This window comes from Chelonia mydas, chromosome 5, assembly GCF_015237465.2.
Source record: "Chelonia mydas isolate rCheMyd1 chromosome 5, rCheMyd1.pri.v2, whole genome shotgun sequence".
Taxonomy (NCBI): Eukaryota; Metazoa; Chordata; order Testudines; family Cheloniidae; genus Chelonia; species Chelonia mydas.
This window is the reverse complement of record NC_051245.2, coordinates 3,271,763-3,289,783: the sequence shown is the minus strand read 5'-3', so window position 1 is coordinate 3,289,783 and position 18,021 is coordinate 3,271,763. Positions and strand designations below refer to the sequence as shown.

Sequence of the window (18,021 nt, the reverse complement as noted above, 5' to 3'; positions counted from 1 at the left end):
CCGCTCGGCCCCGCCCCCGGCCTGTCACTCCGAGCCAGTGTCCGCTCGGCCCCGCCCCCGGCCTGTCACTCCGAGCCAGTGCCCGCTCGGCCCCGCCCCCCGCCTGTCACTCCGAGCCAGTGCCCGCTCGGCTCCGCCCCATGGCGTCGCCCTGCGAGCTGTGATTGGCCGGTGCCCTGGGCCCCCAGCGGTGCCATTGGCTGGGCGCAGCGGGCGGTCCCGCCCCCCGGCGAGGCTCGGCGCGCGCCGCGGCGGTTTGCGGCGAGGGGCGCGCGGGATGCGGGCGCTGGGGTCGCGGGCGCTGCGGGCCGGGCTGGCGCTGCTGGGCCTGGCGCTGCTGGCCCAGGGGCTGCGGAGCTGGGTCGCCTCCCGCCCCTTCGAGTTCCGGCCCGAGGAGATCGCGGCGCTCGGCCGGCACCACGCGGGTGGGTCCGGGCGCGGGGCAGGGACTCGGGGGTGTGAGGAGAACCATGGGCCTGGGGATGGAGTCCCGGGGGACCCATTGGGCAGGGGCGCGGGGGGGAGACACCCATGGGGCAGGGGCTCGGGGGGGAGGACCCATGGGGCAGGGGCTCGGGGGGGGGTCTGGGGGGGACCCATGGGGCAGGGGCTCGGGGGGGACCCATGGGGCAGGGGCTCGGGGAGGGGTTTGGGGGGGACCCATGGGGCAGGGGCTCGGGGGGGGTCTGGGGGGGACCCAAGGGGCAGGGGCTCGGGGGGGACCCATGGGGCAGAGGGTTGGAGGGTCTGGGGGGGACCCATGGTGCAGGGGCTCGGGGGTGTGAGGAGAACCTATGGGCCTGGGGATGGAGTCCTGGGGGACCCATGGGGCAGGGGCTCGGGGAGGGTCTGGGGGGGACCCATGGGGCAGAGGGTTGGAGGGTTTGGGTGGGGACCCATGGTACAGGGACTCTGGGGGGTGGTCTGGGGGTGACCCATGGGGCAGAGGGATGGGGGGTTTGGGAAGGGGACCCAAGGGGCAGGAGCTCGGGGCGGGGCGGGGGGAGCAGCAGAGAATAGCTGGAGTGGAGCATGTTAGATCCTGTCTCTAATGCCTGATTCCCTGAATGAAGCCAGGGTCCCCATTCTGGGTTTGGTGGCTTCTATTGGCTGGGCACCAAGAAGGTGGCAGGGTTATGGGCCGGGGTGTGGGCATTCTGGGGGTGCTGACTTTGCCCGGGTTTCTTGGTGCTGCAGGGTTGGACCATGAGCAGGCCTTCTCCAAGATCATTGTGGAGCTGCGGAAGAAGCACCCAGGCCACATCCTGCCGGATGAGGACCTGCAGTGGGTGTTTGTCAACGCGGGCGGGTGGATGGGCTCCATGTGCCTGCTCCATGCCTCGCTCACTGAGTATGTGCTGCTCTTTGGGACGGCCATCGACACCGGGGGGCACTCGGGTAAGCAGGGCTCAGCTACATTCAAGCATCGAGGCTTGGGTTTGGAGGCTGCTGCCTTTGATTTGCTGTGGTAAACCATCAGGGGGATAGCAGGTATCTGGGGAAGGAGAGCTGCAAGTCCCAGCCAGGTAATGCTGAGATGCATTTTGATCCACCGCCTGAGCAGAAACAGGGGCTGGCCACATCAGTGTGGTCAGCAGCACTACCCCTCCACTTTGTACTGCCCATTGTCTGCTAGTGCTGATGGTCTGGGGACCAGGAGTCAGTCTGGCCACACCTGCTCAAGCTAATGCCCAAGGAGGTATGCTGTTATGTGTGCACAGCTCTGTACCTTGACAATGACCTGCTAGTTAATTGAGAGGGGAGGAGATGCCACTAACCAAATGCAAAGAGAGCTGGAAGGTCTTGGAGAACCAGGAGAGCAGAAGTATCAGGAACTTTATTCCCTGGAGCTAAGAACTAGCCTCTCCAAATGCTCTTTCTGTCTGTGCAGCCCTGGCCCTGTCTCCCACTGGGCACTGCAAGCAGTGGAGAGAAGCAGCCAAGGATGAGGCAGGGGAGTGGTTATCCTTGTGCTTGTGTGTCCTGTCCAGATGCCTGTATTTACTATAGGTCGCTCCGCGGTGGGCTCAGGGTTTTCTGACCATTTAATAGTCCGTGAACAGCCTTTGGTAGCTACCCGTGTTTAAGCCCCTGTGTCCTGTTTACTGACTCAGGTCACAGCAGCCTCTCTAAAAGGCAGAGAGGGCAATAAACCAGGGTATCTGGCTAGCAGGATTAAAAGGGGCTTACTCATCCACTGTATGATATCAGTACAACACAAGCATCTTCTCTCACAGGGGTGCTGGTAACGCCTAGCTCTGGTCTCGCACTCTCCATCCACACACTTTACAAAGAGGGGAGAGTCCATGTTGCTCTCCCCAGTGTACAGATGGGGAAACAGAAGCACAGAGAGGGGCAGCTAGCACGTCCGTGGCAGAGGTGAGACTGGATCCCAGGTCTCCCGAGTACCAGCCCAGTCCCTTAGGCCAGTACATCTCTCGGTGGGTGGGTGGGTGGTTCCAGGAGCAGGCTTGGTTGGGCTTCGTTTAGCGCCTGCCACTGTAGCTTCATGCACATTAATATTCAGCAACCACAAACCAGCTTCACCTGTTCAGCAAGTAGAAGCTTTTCCCTGTGGGTGCAACTTGTTTCCGCCTGTGTTAGCGTGAGAACAGGGAGGTGGGATGAGGGAGGGTGGGGCCTTAATATCCAGGTTTCCAAACCTGGTGCAACAATCCCTTCCACCCACAGCTTGGATCTGGCTGCTTGTTGTGTCTCCATGGGCCCTGCCAAGGGGAGCAGTCGTCCCCCCCACCATGTGCTGCCACTTCCCGCTCCCCTCTCCATGCTGCTGCCTATGCATGGAACATCCCAGTGCTCCATGCCCCCACCCATGCCTTGCCCACAAGAGTGGCTGGGTCGGCGGCAGAGAGTTGCCAAATCGCTGCTTGTGGCTGCCGAGCCAAGCCTGCCTTCTCTTCTCCTAGCCTCAGCACCACGGGGGATGAACATGGGCGGCCTTGGCTGCAGCATCCACAAACCCTGTGCAGAGTCTGGCGATGCGGGTTAACCAACGTGATTCAGCCCCAGGCCATGGGGATTCTTTCCATTGACTTCAAAGGGCGCTGAACCAGGGCCGCAGAATTGTGAGCAGGCATCTTGTCTCCGAGCAGCCCTGTGAAACCTGTACTGCTCCCCTCGAGGTTTCTAGCCCAGGCCAGTCTCAAGCAACAGGATTTCAAAGTGGCAGTGTTGAGGTTCCTATCTCGCTTTGCTTTTCCCCTCAGTTTCAGAGGGGTTTATGCAGCTGCCCTCTGAGCAGCAGCTGCAGCCAGAAAGCCAGCGTGCTTCGTTTTTTACAGACCAGCCTCCCAGCTTCCAAACAGCAAATCGTGGGTCTTCCCCCTGGTGGCTAGCGAGGGCTTGTCTGCCAAGCTCTGAAATTGAGGGTGGAGCCCCAGGGGGTGAGAAATGCCTGGTGTGGGAATGACCTGGCTTCAATCTCTGGGCTGCCAGGGATAGGAGCACACCAATTCCACTCAGAACCAGCAAGCTGGGATCTGTTGCAAGGTCCTGGACTTGGCTCTTTGACATTTGTCCAAGACTGAAACTAGCAACTCTAGGCACTTGGACTAGCGTAAACCGCCTCTCCCTACTTGTATGAGTGTTGAAGCCTGCTGATGTTTTAGGCTTGTTCTGTGATGGCTGAGCCAACGCACAGAGCAGCCTTCGGGGCTCGTCGGGCACTAGCAGTGGGCTGTCTTGCCCCATTGCTCAGATTTCACGCTGTGTGCCTCTCTCGCAGGTCGGTACTGGGCTGACATTTACTACGCCATCGTCTTAGGGACCTTCAGGCAGTGGAAGGAGGGGACGACCAGAAGTGAAATCTATTACCCAGGTGCGTGTGACACTGTCAGCGCCAGCCCCACACACTCGCAGGCCTCCCCTGTGTAGCTGCCTTTGCAGGGCTGGTTGCCTTGGGCTTTTCACGTCGCGATTTGAACAGGTAACACTAGAGCCTCGTTAGCTCTAGCCCCGGGACACAGGGAAACATACAGGGTTACAGCAGATTAGCCTGCAGAACACCACACTTGTAGATCTCATGGAGGCCAAGAGGTGAGTAGGATTCAGGGAAAGCATACACACTGACGGGTAACAAGCACATCTCCACTCCCATCAGGTGGAATTGAAAGAAAATAGGCAGGGTTATAAGGCCTCCTGGTTCAGAGCAGGAGCTCTGTGTCAGGGGGAAACTGCCCCTGTGGGAAGGCTGTTCATAATTTTCAACTAGGGGACGTCCTTGCATCTTCCTTGGAAGCAGCTGGTACTGGGCAGTGTCAGGGACAGGCTTCTGGATTAGCTGCCCTGCCCTTGGTCTGGCAGTTCTCCAGTGTGGTGCTGAGCACCTCCCAGGCCCCTTGTCCTGGGCTGCTCAGTTGAGGGTGCTCAGCACCCTGCAGGATCAGGCCCACAAAGAGCTCTGTTGCTGTCCCTGGAGACATACTGGGAGAGGCGCTCTGGAACTGATGATGTCTCAGCGTTCAAAATAACGGCCAGTGCTGTGTCTGTCTGTCTGCCTGCAGGGGACACCATAGCGCAGAAATCTGGAGAGGTCACGGCTGTCCAGTGGAGTGCTGGCACCTGGATGGTGGAGTATGGCCGAGGCTTCATCCCCCCCTCACTCATATTTGTGTTGAGCGACACCGTCTTCAGCACTCAGGACGTCGTCACCCTGTTCTCCACCCTCCGGATTTGTGCCAAAGCCTTCCTTCTGGAAGCCAGTGCCTACTTCAGCCAGCTGGCCCAGTGAGGCTACCCTCCCCAAGCACCAACACAACCTCAAAGGAAGGGGTTCCCCTTTCCCATCCCCCACCACTTCCTGCAGATTGTACCAGAAAGGCAATGGGCAGGAGCACTTCTGCCCCCGTGTGCAGGTGTGCCAGGTAGGCTGAACGTTCACTGTCTTGTCCGCCTGCCGCAGCGGGCGCTCAGCTGGGGGAGAAACAGGCAATAACAGATAATGGATATACCTAGATCACTATTTTTTTAATATCCAAATGTTCCTTTATATTTCTGTAACTAGACTGCAGCAACTGAGCTGCTGCCCACGTCTGTGTGTCCGTCCCCTCTGTCTGCAGCAGGCAACCCTAGCCTGCGTGTGCGTGAGAGACACCCGGGGCTCTGCAGCCAGCCACTCTCTGTTGCCTTTTGTTGCTGTCTCTCGTGCTCTCTGAAAGCCAGACACCTATGAAAAACCAATCGGGGGGAGGGGGATGTGTGATATGGATCATTGTGTACATACACACTCTGCACGTGATAGAAACCATTCCCAGCAGGTGTATACCTAGCATAGGGCCAGCTGCTGAGCTCACTCATCCCCAGATGAACCTGGAGTAACTGCAGTGGAGTAAATGGGGTTCAGCTAGTTACTGAAGACTGTAGCAGGAAAGCCGCTGTTCCAAATCTGTGGGCTGCTTTCCCCATAGGGCCTTTCAGCTAGTTACTGAAGACTGTGGGCAGGAAAGCCGCTGTTCCAAATCTGTGGGCTGCTTTCCCTATAGGGCCTTACAGCTGTTACTTCTGGAGAAATTCCGCACCACTGCGCATGCACAGAAATATTGTCCTTCCGCAGCTTCTCTTTGCTTGGCTGCAGAACAATGGTTTCTGTGGGGAAGCAAAGAGAAGCTGCACCAGTGCTCACTCACCCCTCCCCAGCAGGTGGGCGCATGTGTTCAGGCACTCAAAGCAGCTGGGGGAGAGGTAAGTCACCACAGGGGGAGGGCAAGGGGGAGTCTGGGGATGCCCTGGCCACCCAGGGACATTAGTCCTGGCTGGGGGGCAGGGGAGGGAGGAGGAAAAATCAAACCAAAAGCAGCCTTTTAAGCTTTTTTTCCCTGCAGTGTGCTCATGGACAGAGAAGAGGATCGCACGACCAAGAGTCAATCATGCTCTCCATCAGAAAATTAAAAAAAAAAAAAAAAAAAAAGAGGGAGCCCCACCCCCAGGAAAGCCACAAAACAAGCAGCAAGCAAAATAGACACAATAGCCTAACAGAACAATTACACGAAGAAAGAAGCCAAAATCTGCTTACTGTGAACGGGCTTGGCAACGGGAGGTGAGGCTTAGGGGAGGGGGTCCAGCTTTGTGGGAGTTGGGCAGATGGGAAGCAGCTGCCTATACAGTGACTCTCCCCCCACTTACTGGCCCTATCGCTTCTCAGTCACAGGGAGAGGGGTCATTATAGGGGGAGCTCCTCTCTCTGTCTGCCTAACCCCCCTTGTATCTGGAGCCCCTGCTAAGCCTCACCCACCCTGCACCTGGAAACCCCCGTGCATCAGGAGCTCACCCACACCCCCAGAGCCTCACCCCCTGCATCAGGACTCCGCACAGCTAGACCCCCCACCCCACTGATCTCAACCAGGTGCGTCCTGACCCACACACTACCATGCCCCTAGCACCCAGATTCCTCCCCCCCCCCCCCACTGAGCCCTAACCACCTTCACCTGGACTCCCCTGGAGAGTGCTATTCGCCCTGCACCAAGAACCCCTCCCCAATGACTTGCTGTGGATCCAGATCCTCCCCCTCCTTCCCCCCACCAAGCTACCCGCACTGAGACTGCACCACACAGAACCTGGTGCTCTTGAGGGAATTCTGCACCAAAAAAGTAAAAAAAAAAATTAAATTCTGCATATTTTATTTGTCAAAATAACTACTGCTGAGGGAGTTCTGCACCATTGCGATTGCGCAGAAACATCCCCTGGCCTATTCTCTTTGCTTCCTGCAGAAAAATGGTTTCTGTGGGGAGGCAAAAAGCAGCTGCACCAGTGCTCGCTCACCCCTCCCCAGCAGTGTGGGCGCCTCTGTTTGGGCAGCTGGGAGAGAGGTAAGTCACCCCCGGGGAGGTGGTCTGGGGATGCCCTGGCTTCCCAGGGACATTAGTCCTGGGTGGGCAGGGGAGAGGAGGATGACGACAACAGAGTCCAAGCTCCCACTTTCTCTCCCCTGCATGGAGCAGCCAGGGCTGGGTCAGAAACCTCCCCCGGCTGCAGGAAGATCTGCACCGTGGGGTGGGGGGTGTCTGGGTGCAGCGGGTGAGGCTCAGTGGGTTGGGGGTCTGGGTGCGGAGGGGTCCAGACATAGGTGCTGACTTTTATCTGCCTTTGATCTGCCTCTTTCTGCCCCACTCCATCCCGTCCCCGGGGCCCCCACCCACCCAGCGTTCACTGCTCTCTGCCCTCCACGAGCCATTGATCAGCGGTTTGGCAGCGCCGCCAATCATCTGTGGATAGTGGGTGCTGAGCATCCACTATTATTTTTCCGTGGGTGCTCCACAGAGTTAGTGCCTATGCATCTGGATACACAAGTGTTGGGTGGACAGGGGGAGCAGCTCCTCAGACAGTGAACCCCCCCCTCGTTTCTGGGCCCATTGCTCCTCAGCTCCGGGGGGAGGGGTCACTGTATGCCGCGCTGCTCCCTCTGTCCCCCCAATTCTTGTGTACCTGGACACCTTCCCCTGCTGAACCTCACCCTCCCTGCTTCTGGAACCCCTCCTACCCCGAGCTGAGCCTCATCCCCTCCATCAGGACCCCTCCACACCCAGAACCCCCCACCAAGCCCCCGGTACCCAAATCCCCCCACCCCCGAGCCTCACCCACTGCATTGGCACCCCCCACCCCACTGACCCCAGTGAGCTGCACCCTAACCCCACCAAGCCCCACTTCCCTAGCATCCAGTCCCCTGCTGAGCCCCCCACACCCAGACCCCCCCCCCCCCCCGAGCTCTAACCACCTTCACCTGGTCTCCCCTGCAGAGTCCCAATCCTGCTGTACTCAGAACCCCCCAGTCAGCCCCTGTGCATCCAAATCCAGCCCCTGTGCATCCAGATTATTTTCTGACAAGTATTTTGAAATAAATTATCCAAATAATTGAAAATCATAGAATCATAGAATATCAGGGTTGGAAGGGACCCCAGAAGGTCATCTAGTCCAACCCCCTGCTCGAAGCAGGACCAAGTCCCAGTTAAATCATCCCAGCCAGGGCTTTGTCAAGCCTGACCTTAAAAACCTCTAAGGAAGGAGATTCTACCACCTCCCTAGGTAACGCATTCCAGTGTTTCACCACCCTCTTAGTGAAAAAGTTTTTCCTAATATCCAATCTAAACCTCCCCCATTGCAACTTGAGACCATTACTCCTCGTTCTGTCATCTGCTACCATTGAGAACAGTCTAGAGCCATCCTCTTTGGAACCCCCTTTCAGGTAGTTGAAAGCAGCTATCAAATCCCCCCTCATTCTTCTCTTCTGCAGACTAAACAATCCCAGCTCCCTCAGCCTCTCCTCATAAGTCATGTGCTCTAGACCCCTAATCATTTTTGTTGCCCTTCACTGGACTCTCTCCAATTTATCCACATCCTTCTTGTAGTGTGGGGCCCAAAACTGGACACAGTACTCCAGATGAGGCCTCACCAGTGTCGAATAGAGGGGAACAATCACGTCCCTCGATCTGCTCGCTATGCCCCTACTTATACATCCCAAAATGCCATTGGCCTTCTTGGCAACAAGGGCACACTGCTGACTCATATCCAGCTTCTCGTCCACTGTCACCCCTAGGTCCTTTTCTGCAGAACTGCTGCCTAGCCATTCGGTCCCTAGTCTGTAGCGGTGCATTGGATTCTTCCATCCTAAGTGCAGGACCCTGCACTTATCCTTATTGAACCTCATCAGATTTCTTTTGGCCCAAACCTCCAATTTGTCTAGGTCCTTCTGTATCCTATCCCTCCCCTCCAGCGTATCTACCACTCCTCCCAGTTTAGTATCATCCGCAAATTTGCTGAGAGTGCAATCCACACCATCCTCCAGATCATTTATGAAGATATTGAACAAAACCGGCCCCAGGACCGACCCCTGGGGCACTCCACTTGACACCGGCTGCCAACTAGACATGGAGCCATTGATCACTACCCGTTGAGCCCGACAATCTAGCCAGCTTTCTACCCACCTTATAGTGCATTCATCCAGCCCATACTTCCTTAACTTGCTGACAAGAATACTGTGGGAGACCGTGTCAAAAGCTTTGCTAAAGTCAAGAAACAATACATCCACTGCTTTCCCTTCATCCACAGAACCAGTAATCTCATCATAAAAGGCGATTAGATTAGTCAGGCATGACCTTCCCTTGGTGAATCCATGCTGACTGTTCCTGATCACTTTCCTCTCATGTAAGTGCTTCAGGATTGATTCTTTGAGGACCTGCTCCATGATTTTTCCAGGGACTGAGGTGAGGCTGACTGGCCTGTAGTTCCCAGGATCCTCCTTCTTCCCTGTTTTAAAGATTGGCACTACATTAGCCTTTTTCCAGTCATCCGGGACTTCCCCCGTTCGCCACGAGTTTTCAAAGATAATGGCCAAGGGCTCTGCAATCACAGCAGCCAATTCCTTCAGCACTCTCGGATGCAACTCGTCCGGCCCCATGGACTTGTGCACGTCCAGCTTTTCTAAATAGTCCCTAACCACCTCTAACTCCACAGAGGGCTGGCCATCTCTTCCCCATTTTGTGATGCCCAGCGCAGCAGTCTGGGAGCTGACCTTGTTAGTGAAAACAGAGGCAAAAAAAGCATTGAGTACATTAGCTTTTTCCACATCCTCTGTCACTAGGTTGCCTCCCTCATTCAGTAAGGGGCCCACACTTTCCTTGGCTTTCTTCTTGTTGCCAACATACCTGAAGAAACCCTTCTTGTTACTCTTGACATCTCTTGCTAGCTGCAGCTCCAGGTGCGATTTGGCCCTCCTGATATCTTTCCTACATGCCCGAGCAATATTTTTATACTCTTCCCTGGTCATATGTCCAACCTTCCACTTCTTGTAAGCTTCTTTTTTATGTTTAAGATCCGCTAGGATTTCACCATTAAGCCAAGCTGGTCGCCTGCCATATTTACTATTCTTTCGACTCATCGGGATGGTTTGTCCCTGTAACCTCAACAGGGATTCCTTGAAATACAGCCAGCTCTCCTGGACTCCCTTCCCCTTCATGTTAGTCCCCCAGGGGATCCTGGCCATCTGTTCCCTGAGGGAGTCAAAGTCTGCTTTCCTGAAGTCCAGGGTCCGTATCCTGCTGCTTACCTTTCTTCCCTGCGTCAGGATCCTGAACTCAACCAACTCATGGTCACTGCCTCCCAGATTCCCATCCACTTTTGCTTCCCCCACTAATTCTACCCGGTTTGTGAGCAGCAGGTCAAGAAAATGGTGTGATTATGTTGTGTTCTTTTCACAAATAAAACGTGCAGAGTTTTGCAGAATTTTAAAATGTGCAGCGCAGAATTTTTATTGTTTTGCCACGGAATTCTCTCAGGAATATTTTACAAGCCCTCAGTCTCATACTACAAAAGTGTAGCCCTTGGAAACTACAGGTCCCAGCATGCAATGCAAGCAGTCGAGGCTGGAGTGTTGTATGCTGGTGCCTGGCTGTTACATCTGAAACGGCTTCCTCTCGTAAAACTGTCCAGGGCCCAAATGCTGGTTACTTGCTTTTGGCAGCAACGTTTGCAGCCTCTTTAGCCCTTCTTCAGTAATGTCTGTTTCCAAACGAGCATCACTATGAGAGCCAGCCGGCTCCAGAGCATGTGTCTCGTTCCTGGTCCTTGGACTGTAGAGTGACCAGATGTCCCGATTTTATAGGGACAGTCCTGATATTCGGGGCTTTTTCTTATATAGGCTCCTATTACCCCCCACCCCCGTCCTGATTTTTCACACTTGCTGTCTGGTCACCCTATTGGACTGTCATTGTGGCTCGGTACATGTACGGCCTGGAATCGGTCACTTATTTTTATCAATGTCAAGAATAAACATGCTCATCTGGCTTGATGTTTTTGAGAGCGAGAGAATAGCTGGCCCATGCAGACCTTTCCTGCATGCTTCGGGGACGGTGAGGGGGAAAGGTGGTTTTGTTTGTGGGCAGTAATGAAAAGTGCTTTGAATCCAAGGCTTGTATCATTTCTGCCAGAGAAGCCAAATTGATCCTTAATGATCAGCTCCAGGCTGTAAAGAGACTGGGGGGAGCTAATGCCTCCTAATGTGCAGCCCTACTCTCTAGGAGTAGCCAGGGTCCTGTCTCCTGAGGGAGCTGCCACGAAAGCCTGGTCTACACGGGAAGGTTTTAGCAGCATAGCTATCGCTGGGGGGAATCACCCCTTCAAAATGCTACTGTTACTCAGCTGTGAGTCTGCTTGTGATGCACAAGCCAAGACCAACCCCTGCCACAGTCCATGCATTCCTCGGGGTACAGTCAAACCACCCAGTGCCAGCCTTCCCCTCCTAAGACTCCCTCCCTCATTGGCCTGCCTGTAATAGGCTCCAGCGGTCCATGAGCTCCTTCCCCGGCTCTCCAGGCGTCTGGCACTTTCCGTGTCTCTGGGAGAGTTTGAGCTCCTTGAGGCAGGGATCGGCTGTGGAGCTCTGGGCCCCCTTCTGGGTCAGTGACTGGGTGCTGGTGCTATTTCGTTCCTTCTCAAGAGCCCAGTCACTGAGTTCCCAAGGAGACTTCTGTTGCTTTTCTAACGTCCAGGCTGCCCCTTCCTGCTGGCCCCTCACTGCCTCAGGCCTTAGGCAGGGAGATTCTGCAGCCAGAGCCATCTTGCCCTGTGAGTCCAGGAGAGAAGCCGGCTCTGGCCATAGCTAGATCCTCCCAGGCAGGTGTAATGGGAGTTAACATGGCCAGTAAAGTCAACAGTTGGGGCTGAGGTGCACAGGGAGGAGCTGTTTTTCTGTGCCCACTTTTCCCTCTCTCTCCTTTATGTGCCTCACCTCTGCATTTTTCACCTATATCCAGGTCCTAGCACAGTGGTTCTCAAACGTTTGTACTGGTGACCCCTTTCACATAGCAAGCCTCTGAGTGCGACCCCCCTTATAAATTAAAAACACTTTTTTTTAGAACAGATTTAATAATTTTATTAAGATGTTGAAATAAAAAGAAAACGGTACAGAGTTTAAGCATAGAAGTTTCTGGATATCAGGGAATAAGGTACAGATTATCAAGGGGTGCGAAGTTCGGTTTAGGAACGGGTGGCCTAAGGAATACGTAATCTGCAATCTCCCCGATTGGGGGTAAAAGATTAACAGGTCAGAGTAAAGACATTGAGATATGGGGGTATGTTGTTCGTATAATGGTTATGTTCAGGTGTGGAGTATAATGAGTGGATACGATGATGAGGGTGGATTTACCCTCATTTGGTGAGATTTAATGTTCAGTGAGTTTATGTTTCCAGTTCATATGGTCCAATGGAAAAAGTCTCTCAGTCCCTTTCTCATAGCTGATGCACGATGTCGTACCGGCTCACACCTCCTGGTACTGTCGGTGGCCGGTGATGTGTTTGATGTAGCTTCACAGGTCTCAACTCCCTATGTAATAACCTCATGAACCCCTGAGGGGTCCTGACCCCTAGTTTGAGAATCCCGCGTCCTAGCACCAGCTGTGGACAGGAGCCCTCCCACCTCCAGACTGTTCCTCACACCCCCAGTGGGTTATTTCTGGCCCACAGGTGACCCCTGTTCCCTATTGTCAGGGACCCTGAATTACAGAGTTAAACTCCCCGATGCTCTCCAAGGAGCTGAAGGGAGGTGGCCTGTGCCCTCGGAAAGGGTCTTTCCAGACAGCTGAAAGAAGGGGCCATACCTCATGGAGCTGTGAAGATTTACACCTGCTGAGGAGCTGAGCCGAGGGCTTTCATGTCACCTTTGATTTCCCAGTCCCGAGACAACAGCGATTCTTCCAGGGCTGTGACGAGAGCTGGATCGTTCAGCCCTCTGATGGGAAAACTCATGATGCTTTTTTTCCAGTAGATTTGTTATCATTACTAATGTACATAGAGACTGAATGAATAGAGCTCGTTCTCCTCCTCCATTGTAGCGCTGCTCTGCCACCCCCCCCCCAGCCCCCCAGTTCTCTTGCTGAACGCCAGCCTTGCTGACCTGGGCATTAACGAAACATGCCAGCCAGTAACTCCTCCACGGGCAGGGGGCTCAGCGAGCTGCAGCTCCTCCCCACAGAGGTCTGTTTTTATGCTTGTAGGCATTGATGCAGGGGGCTGGAGTTTCCCAGCAGGCACGAGATTTAGAGCTAACTTTTTGACGCCAGATCCTGTGGGCCTAAATATCGCTTTCCTCACAGACACTGCCTGGGTGGGAAGTAGCTTTTTGTGAAGGGGAACAGGCTGTCTTCACGGCTCCATTTCCCACGGAGGTGACTCTTACCAAGCTGAACAAATCTAGAAACGCCCGCAGGGGGAAAAAAACGTGCACTGGAATCTTTCTCTAGGATTTACACAAAAACCTGTAATCGCGGGCAGGCCTTGCCCTATATTGGCTTGAAGGGTGGGGAGGGTCGTCTGTGTTGGACTCCACTGCTTGTTCCCCAGGCCAGTGGGGAACACGCTCTGATCTTTTTGCCGTTTGCCTTGTGGGGTGGACCGTGTCACAAGGCAGGTGGGGAGGTGTCCTGGACCTGATGTGGGACCCCTGCTGCAACTTCCTGTCCCTCAGCCCAGACGCGGCGCTTCCCGTGTGGGCCATGTCTGTCCCATTGCAGTGACGGGGCAGGACGGTGGTTATGGGCCCAATCCTGGAAGTCACAACAACAAGTTGTATGGTTTGGTGCAAGGAGCCCAGCTGCACTCTGTCAGGTTCGAACATGTGTCAGGACTTCCCAGCGGGAGCTAGGCCCCAGAAGCGGACGTTAGGACCCCGGCGTCGGGTGCAGCGTAGTCTCCGTAGACAAGGATCAGAGCCACCAAACCTCCTCCAAGTTAGTGTCGCCCACCCGGCTCTTCCTGCCGCCTGGAGCCAGGGCAGCGCGTCACCCCGATGGGAGGGGAACTAGCGATGCTGGTGGAGCCAGCGAGGAGCAGTCAGAGTTAGAGGCAGTTTAGCCTTCTCCTGTCGGTCACATCCCCCTGTGCCCGGCAGGGCAGAGAGCAAGGAGGCCTCTACCCCCTCCCCCACACCCCTTTCTGGATTGTATGGGGGCGTGCCAACAGGGTCCAAAAAAGAGACCCATGTAATACAGAGACGCTGGCACGGAGGGGGGACTTCAGCAGAGGGATATGAGAGGGGAGAACAGTCCTGTGGGAACGAGGTGCATCGAATCACCTCCTCTGCATTAGCCCCGCCTGGATCTGGCTGAGGGCTGGGGAATAAGGACAGGAGTCCTGGCGCGGCATCCGGCAGGGGACCGGGCTGCTCTCATGCGGCACAGTTGGTTTCAATGGAAGGACACAGCCTCGAAGACCTCACCACGGGGGTACCCCCTAGAGTCCCCTACGGATTCCAGCCTGTGGTGAAATCCCAACCCAGCAGGGATCCCGGCCCCTGCCCAGCGTCTGCACTGATCCCCCGGCCTGGCGGGGATCCCTCCCCCTGCCCAGCGTCTGCACTGATCCCCCGGCCTAGCCGGGATCCCGGCCCCTGCCCAGCGTCTGCGCTGATCCCCCGGCCTGGCCGGGATCCCTCCCCCTGCCCAGCGTCTGCGCTGATCCCCTGGCCTGGCCGGGATCCCTCCCCCTGCCCAGCATCTGTGCTGATCCCCTGGCCTGGCGGAGATCCTGTCCCCTGCCCAGCGTCTGCGCTGATCCCCCAGCCTGTCTGGGATCCCACCCCCTTACCTTGCCGATCCCCAATTCTCTTTCCCCACGTGAGGGTCCAGCAAAGGCGGGGGGTGACCTTTACCCAGCAGATCTTTCCTTGGCTGTGGGCAGCCTGTCCCAGGGTCCCAGCTGTGGAGGAGATAAGAAAAGGCAGTGCCCAGGGCAGGGCGCCCCGGTGGTTTTGTGGCAGAGGGATGGGAGGGTCTGGAGGAATTTTGGCGCTCAGCGGACCTGGGCCAAAATGGCCCAGTTTGGGTCTGACCCCATTCTCTGTGGCCCAGGCCTAGTAATGGCAGCTCTCTTGTTTATGCCCACGTACTCTTACTTGCTGGGTTAGGGCCCGGGCAGAACTGCCTGGCAGGGCCACCGGTCTGTCACTTGGCACATCGGCCCGAGGGCACCGTTCTCCTGCTGGCCCCTGGTCAATGGACAATGTGGAAGCCCGTCCTAGGCAAGCTCCACAGGTGGCAAGCCTGGGGGGCGGGGGAGGGCGTGAGGGAAATCTGAATCATAGAATATCAGGGTTGGAAGGGACCTCAGGAGGTCATCTAGTCCAACCCCCTGCTCAAAGCAGGACCGATCCCCGACTAAATCATCCCAGCCAGGGCTTTGTCAAGCCTGACCTTAAAAACTTCTAGGGAAGGAGATTCACCACCTCCCTAGGTAACGCATTCCAGTGTTTCACCACCCGACTAGTGAAAAAGTTTTTCCTAATATCCAACCTAAATCTTCCCCACTGCAACTTGAGACCATTGCTCCTCGTTCTGTCATCTGCTGCCACTGAGAACAGTCTAGAGCCATCCTCTTTGGAACCCCCTTTCAGGTAGTTGAAAGTAGCTATCAAATCCCCCCTCATTTTTCTCTTCTGAAGACTAAACATCCCCAGTTCCCTCAGCCTCTCCTCATAAGTCATGTGTTCCAGTCCCCTAATCATTTTTGTTGCCCTCCGCTGGACTCGCTCCAATTTTTCCACATCCTTCTTGTAGTGTGGGGCCCAAAACTGGACACAGTACTCCAGATGAGGCCACACCAATGTCGAATAGAGGGGAACGATCACGTCCCTCGATCTGCTGGCAATGCCCCTACTTATACATCCCAAAATGCCATTGGCCTTCTTGGCAACAAGGGCACACTGTTGACTCATATCCAGCTTCTTGTCCACTGTCACCCCTAGGTCCTTTTCTGCCGAACTGCTGCCGAGCCATTCAGTCCCTAGTCTGTAGCGGTGCATGGGATTCTTCCGTCCTAGGTGCAGGACTCTGCACTTGTCCTTGTTGAACCTCATCAGATTTCTTTTGGCCCAATCCTCCAATTTGTCTAGGTCCCTCTGTATCCTATCCCTACCCTCCAGTGTATCTACCACTCTTCCCAGTTTAGTGTCATCTGCAAACTTGCTGAGGGTGCAATCCACACCATCCTCCAGATCATTTATGAAGATATTGAACAAAACCGGCCCCAGGACCGACCCCTGGGGCACTCCACTTGATACCAGCTGCCAACTAGACATGGAGCCATTGATCACTACCCGTTAAGCCCGACAATCTAGCCAGCTTTCTATCCACCTTATAGTCCATTCATCCAGCCCATACTTCTTTAACTTGCTGGCAAGAATACTGTGGGAGACCGTGTCAAAAGCTTTGCTAAAGTCAAGGAACAACATGTCCACTGCTTTCCATTCATCCACACAGCCAGTTATCTCGTCATAGAAGGCAATTAGATTAGTCAGGCATGACTTGCCCTTGGTGAATCCATGCTGACTGTTCCTGATCACTTTCCTCTCCTTTAAGTGCTTCAGAATTGATTCCTTGAGGACCTGCTCCATGATTTTTCCAGGGACTGAGGTGAGGCTGACTGGCCTGTAGTTCCCCAGATCCTCCTTCTTCCCTTTTTTAAAGATGGGCACTACATTAGCCTTTTTCCAGTCATCTGGGACCTCCCCCGATCGCCATGAGTTTTCAAAGATAATGGCCAATGGCTCTGCAGTCACATCCGCCAACTCCTTTAGCACTCTCGGATGCAACGCATCCGGCCCCATGGACTTGTGCTCGTCCAGCTTTTCTAAATAGTCCCGAACCACTTCTTTCTCCACAGAGGGCTGGTCACCTCCTCCCCATACTGTGCTGCCCAGTGCAGTAGTCTGGGAGCTGACCTTGTTCGTGAAGACAGAGGCAAAAAAAGCATTGACTACATTAGCTTTTTCCACATCCTCTGTCACACGGTTGCCTCCCTCATTCAGTAAGGGGCCCACACTTTCCTTGACTTTCTTCTTGTTGCTAACAAGCCTGAAGAAACCCTTCTTGTTACTGTTAACATCCCTTGCCAACTGTAACTCCAGGTGTGATTTGGTCTTCCTGATTTCACTCCTGCATGCCCGAGCAATATTTTTATACTCTTCCCTGGTCATTTGTCCAATCTTCCACTTCTTGTAAGCTTCTTTTTTGTATTTAAGATCAGCAATGATTTCACTGTTAAGCCAAGCTGGTCGCCTGCCATATTTACTATTCTTTCTACACATCGGGATGGTTTGTCCCTGTAACCTCAATAAGGATTCTTTAAAATACAGCCAGCTCTCTTGGACTCCTTTCCCCCTCATGTTATTCTCCCAGGGGATCTTGCCCATCAGTTCCCTGAGGGAGTCAAAGTCTGCTTTTCTGAACTCCAGGGTCTGTATTCTGCTGCTCTCCTTTCTTCCTCGTGTTAGGATCCTGAACTCGACCATCTCATGGTCACTGCCTCCCAGGTTCCCATCCACTTTTGCTTCCCCTACTAATTCTTCCCAGTTTGTGAGCAGCAGGTCAAGAAGACCTCTACCCCTAGTTGGTTCCTCCAGCACTTGCACCAGGAAATTGTCCCCTACATTTTCCAAAAACTTCCTGGATTGCCTGTGCACCGCTGTATTGCTCTCCCAGCAGATATCAGGGTGATTGAAGTCTCCCATGAGAACCAGGGCCTGCGATCTAGTAACTTCTGCGAGTTGCCGGAAGAAAGCCTCGTCCACCTGGAGGAAGTGAGTCTGCCCAGGATCCTTGTGCTGGTCGAGGGGCTGCAGGGAGCAGAGACTGCCCTGCCCGGGCAGTGGAGAAAATTCTCCAGCGGCAGAACCAGCTGGGGGATGCATGCGCTGAGAAGCTCTGTGGTGAGCCTGGGGAGAGGCTGTGGCAAAGCCCCAAGATGGGGCAGGGTAGGAAGTGACCCAGAGAGGCAGCCGTGGGTCTGTGCAGTCAGGCCTGGGCTGCTCATTAAGGGGGCCCTTGGACCGGACTGCAGAGGAGAGGGGCAGCCAAGGCTCCCCCGCTCTCCAACCCAGGAAAGTGGAGTAGAAACCCCTGGTGCCGGGAAGGGTGAGGGCTAGTGAGTCCAGAGTTGGACTGCAGGCCCACCATGCGGTCTGAGGATTATTACGTGTTGGGCCCCGAAGGGGTGGGCTGTGGGTGACCTGCCCGGAGGGTG

General features: G+C 55.0%; 1 protein-coding gene across 4 annotated transcripts; it reads left to right on the top strand.

The window, feature by feature from the left end:
* The first annotated feature begins 231 nt into the window (after positions 1-231).
* LOC102931406 (sigma non-opioid intracellular receptor 1) lies at positions 232-6,623 on the top strand. Of its 4 annotated transcripts, XR_005225832.2 has the most exons (5): positions 233-425; positions 1,198-1,398; positions 3,746-3,838; positions 4,524-4,883; positions 5,841-5,961. XR_005225832.2 is itself a non-coding variant. In XM_037902102.2 (4 exons), the coding sequence occupies exons 1-4, from the start codon at positions 278-280 to the stop codon at positions 5,975-5,977; spliced, it is 579 nt and encodes a 192-aa protein (XP_037758030.1). In that variant the 5' UTR covers positions 232-277; the 3' UTR covers positions 5,978-6,623. The 4 variants fall into 4 exon arrangements, 3 of the variants coding, with proteins under 3 accessions (XP_037758030.1, XP_043403263.1, XP_037758029.1); XM_037902102.2 differs by lacking the exon at positions 4,524-4,883 and having other exon boundaries at positions 232-425; positions 5,841-6,623; XM_037902101.2 differs by having other exon boundaries at positions 4,524-6,623.
* The last annotated feature ends 11,398 nt before the right edge of the window (positions 6,624-18,021 follow it).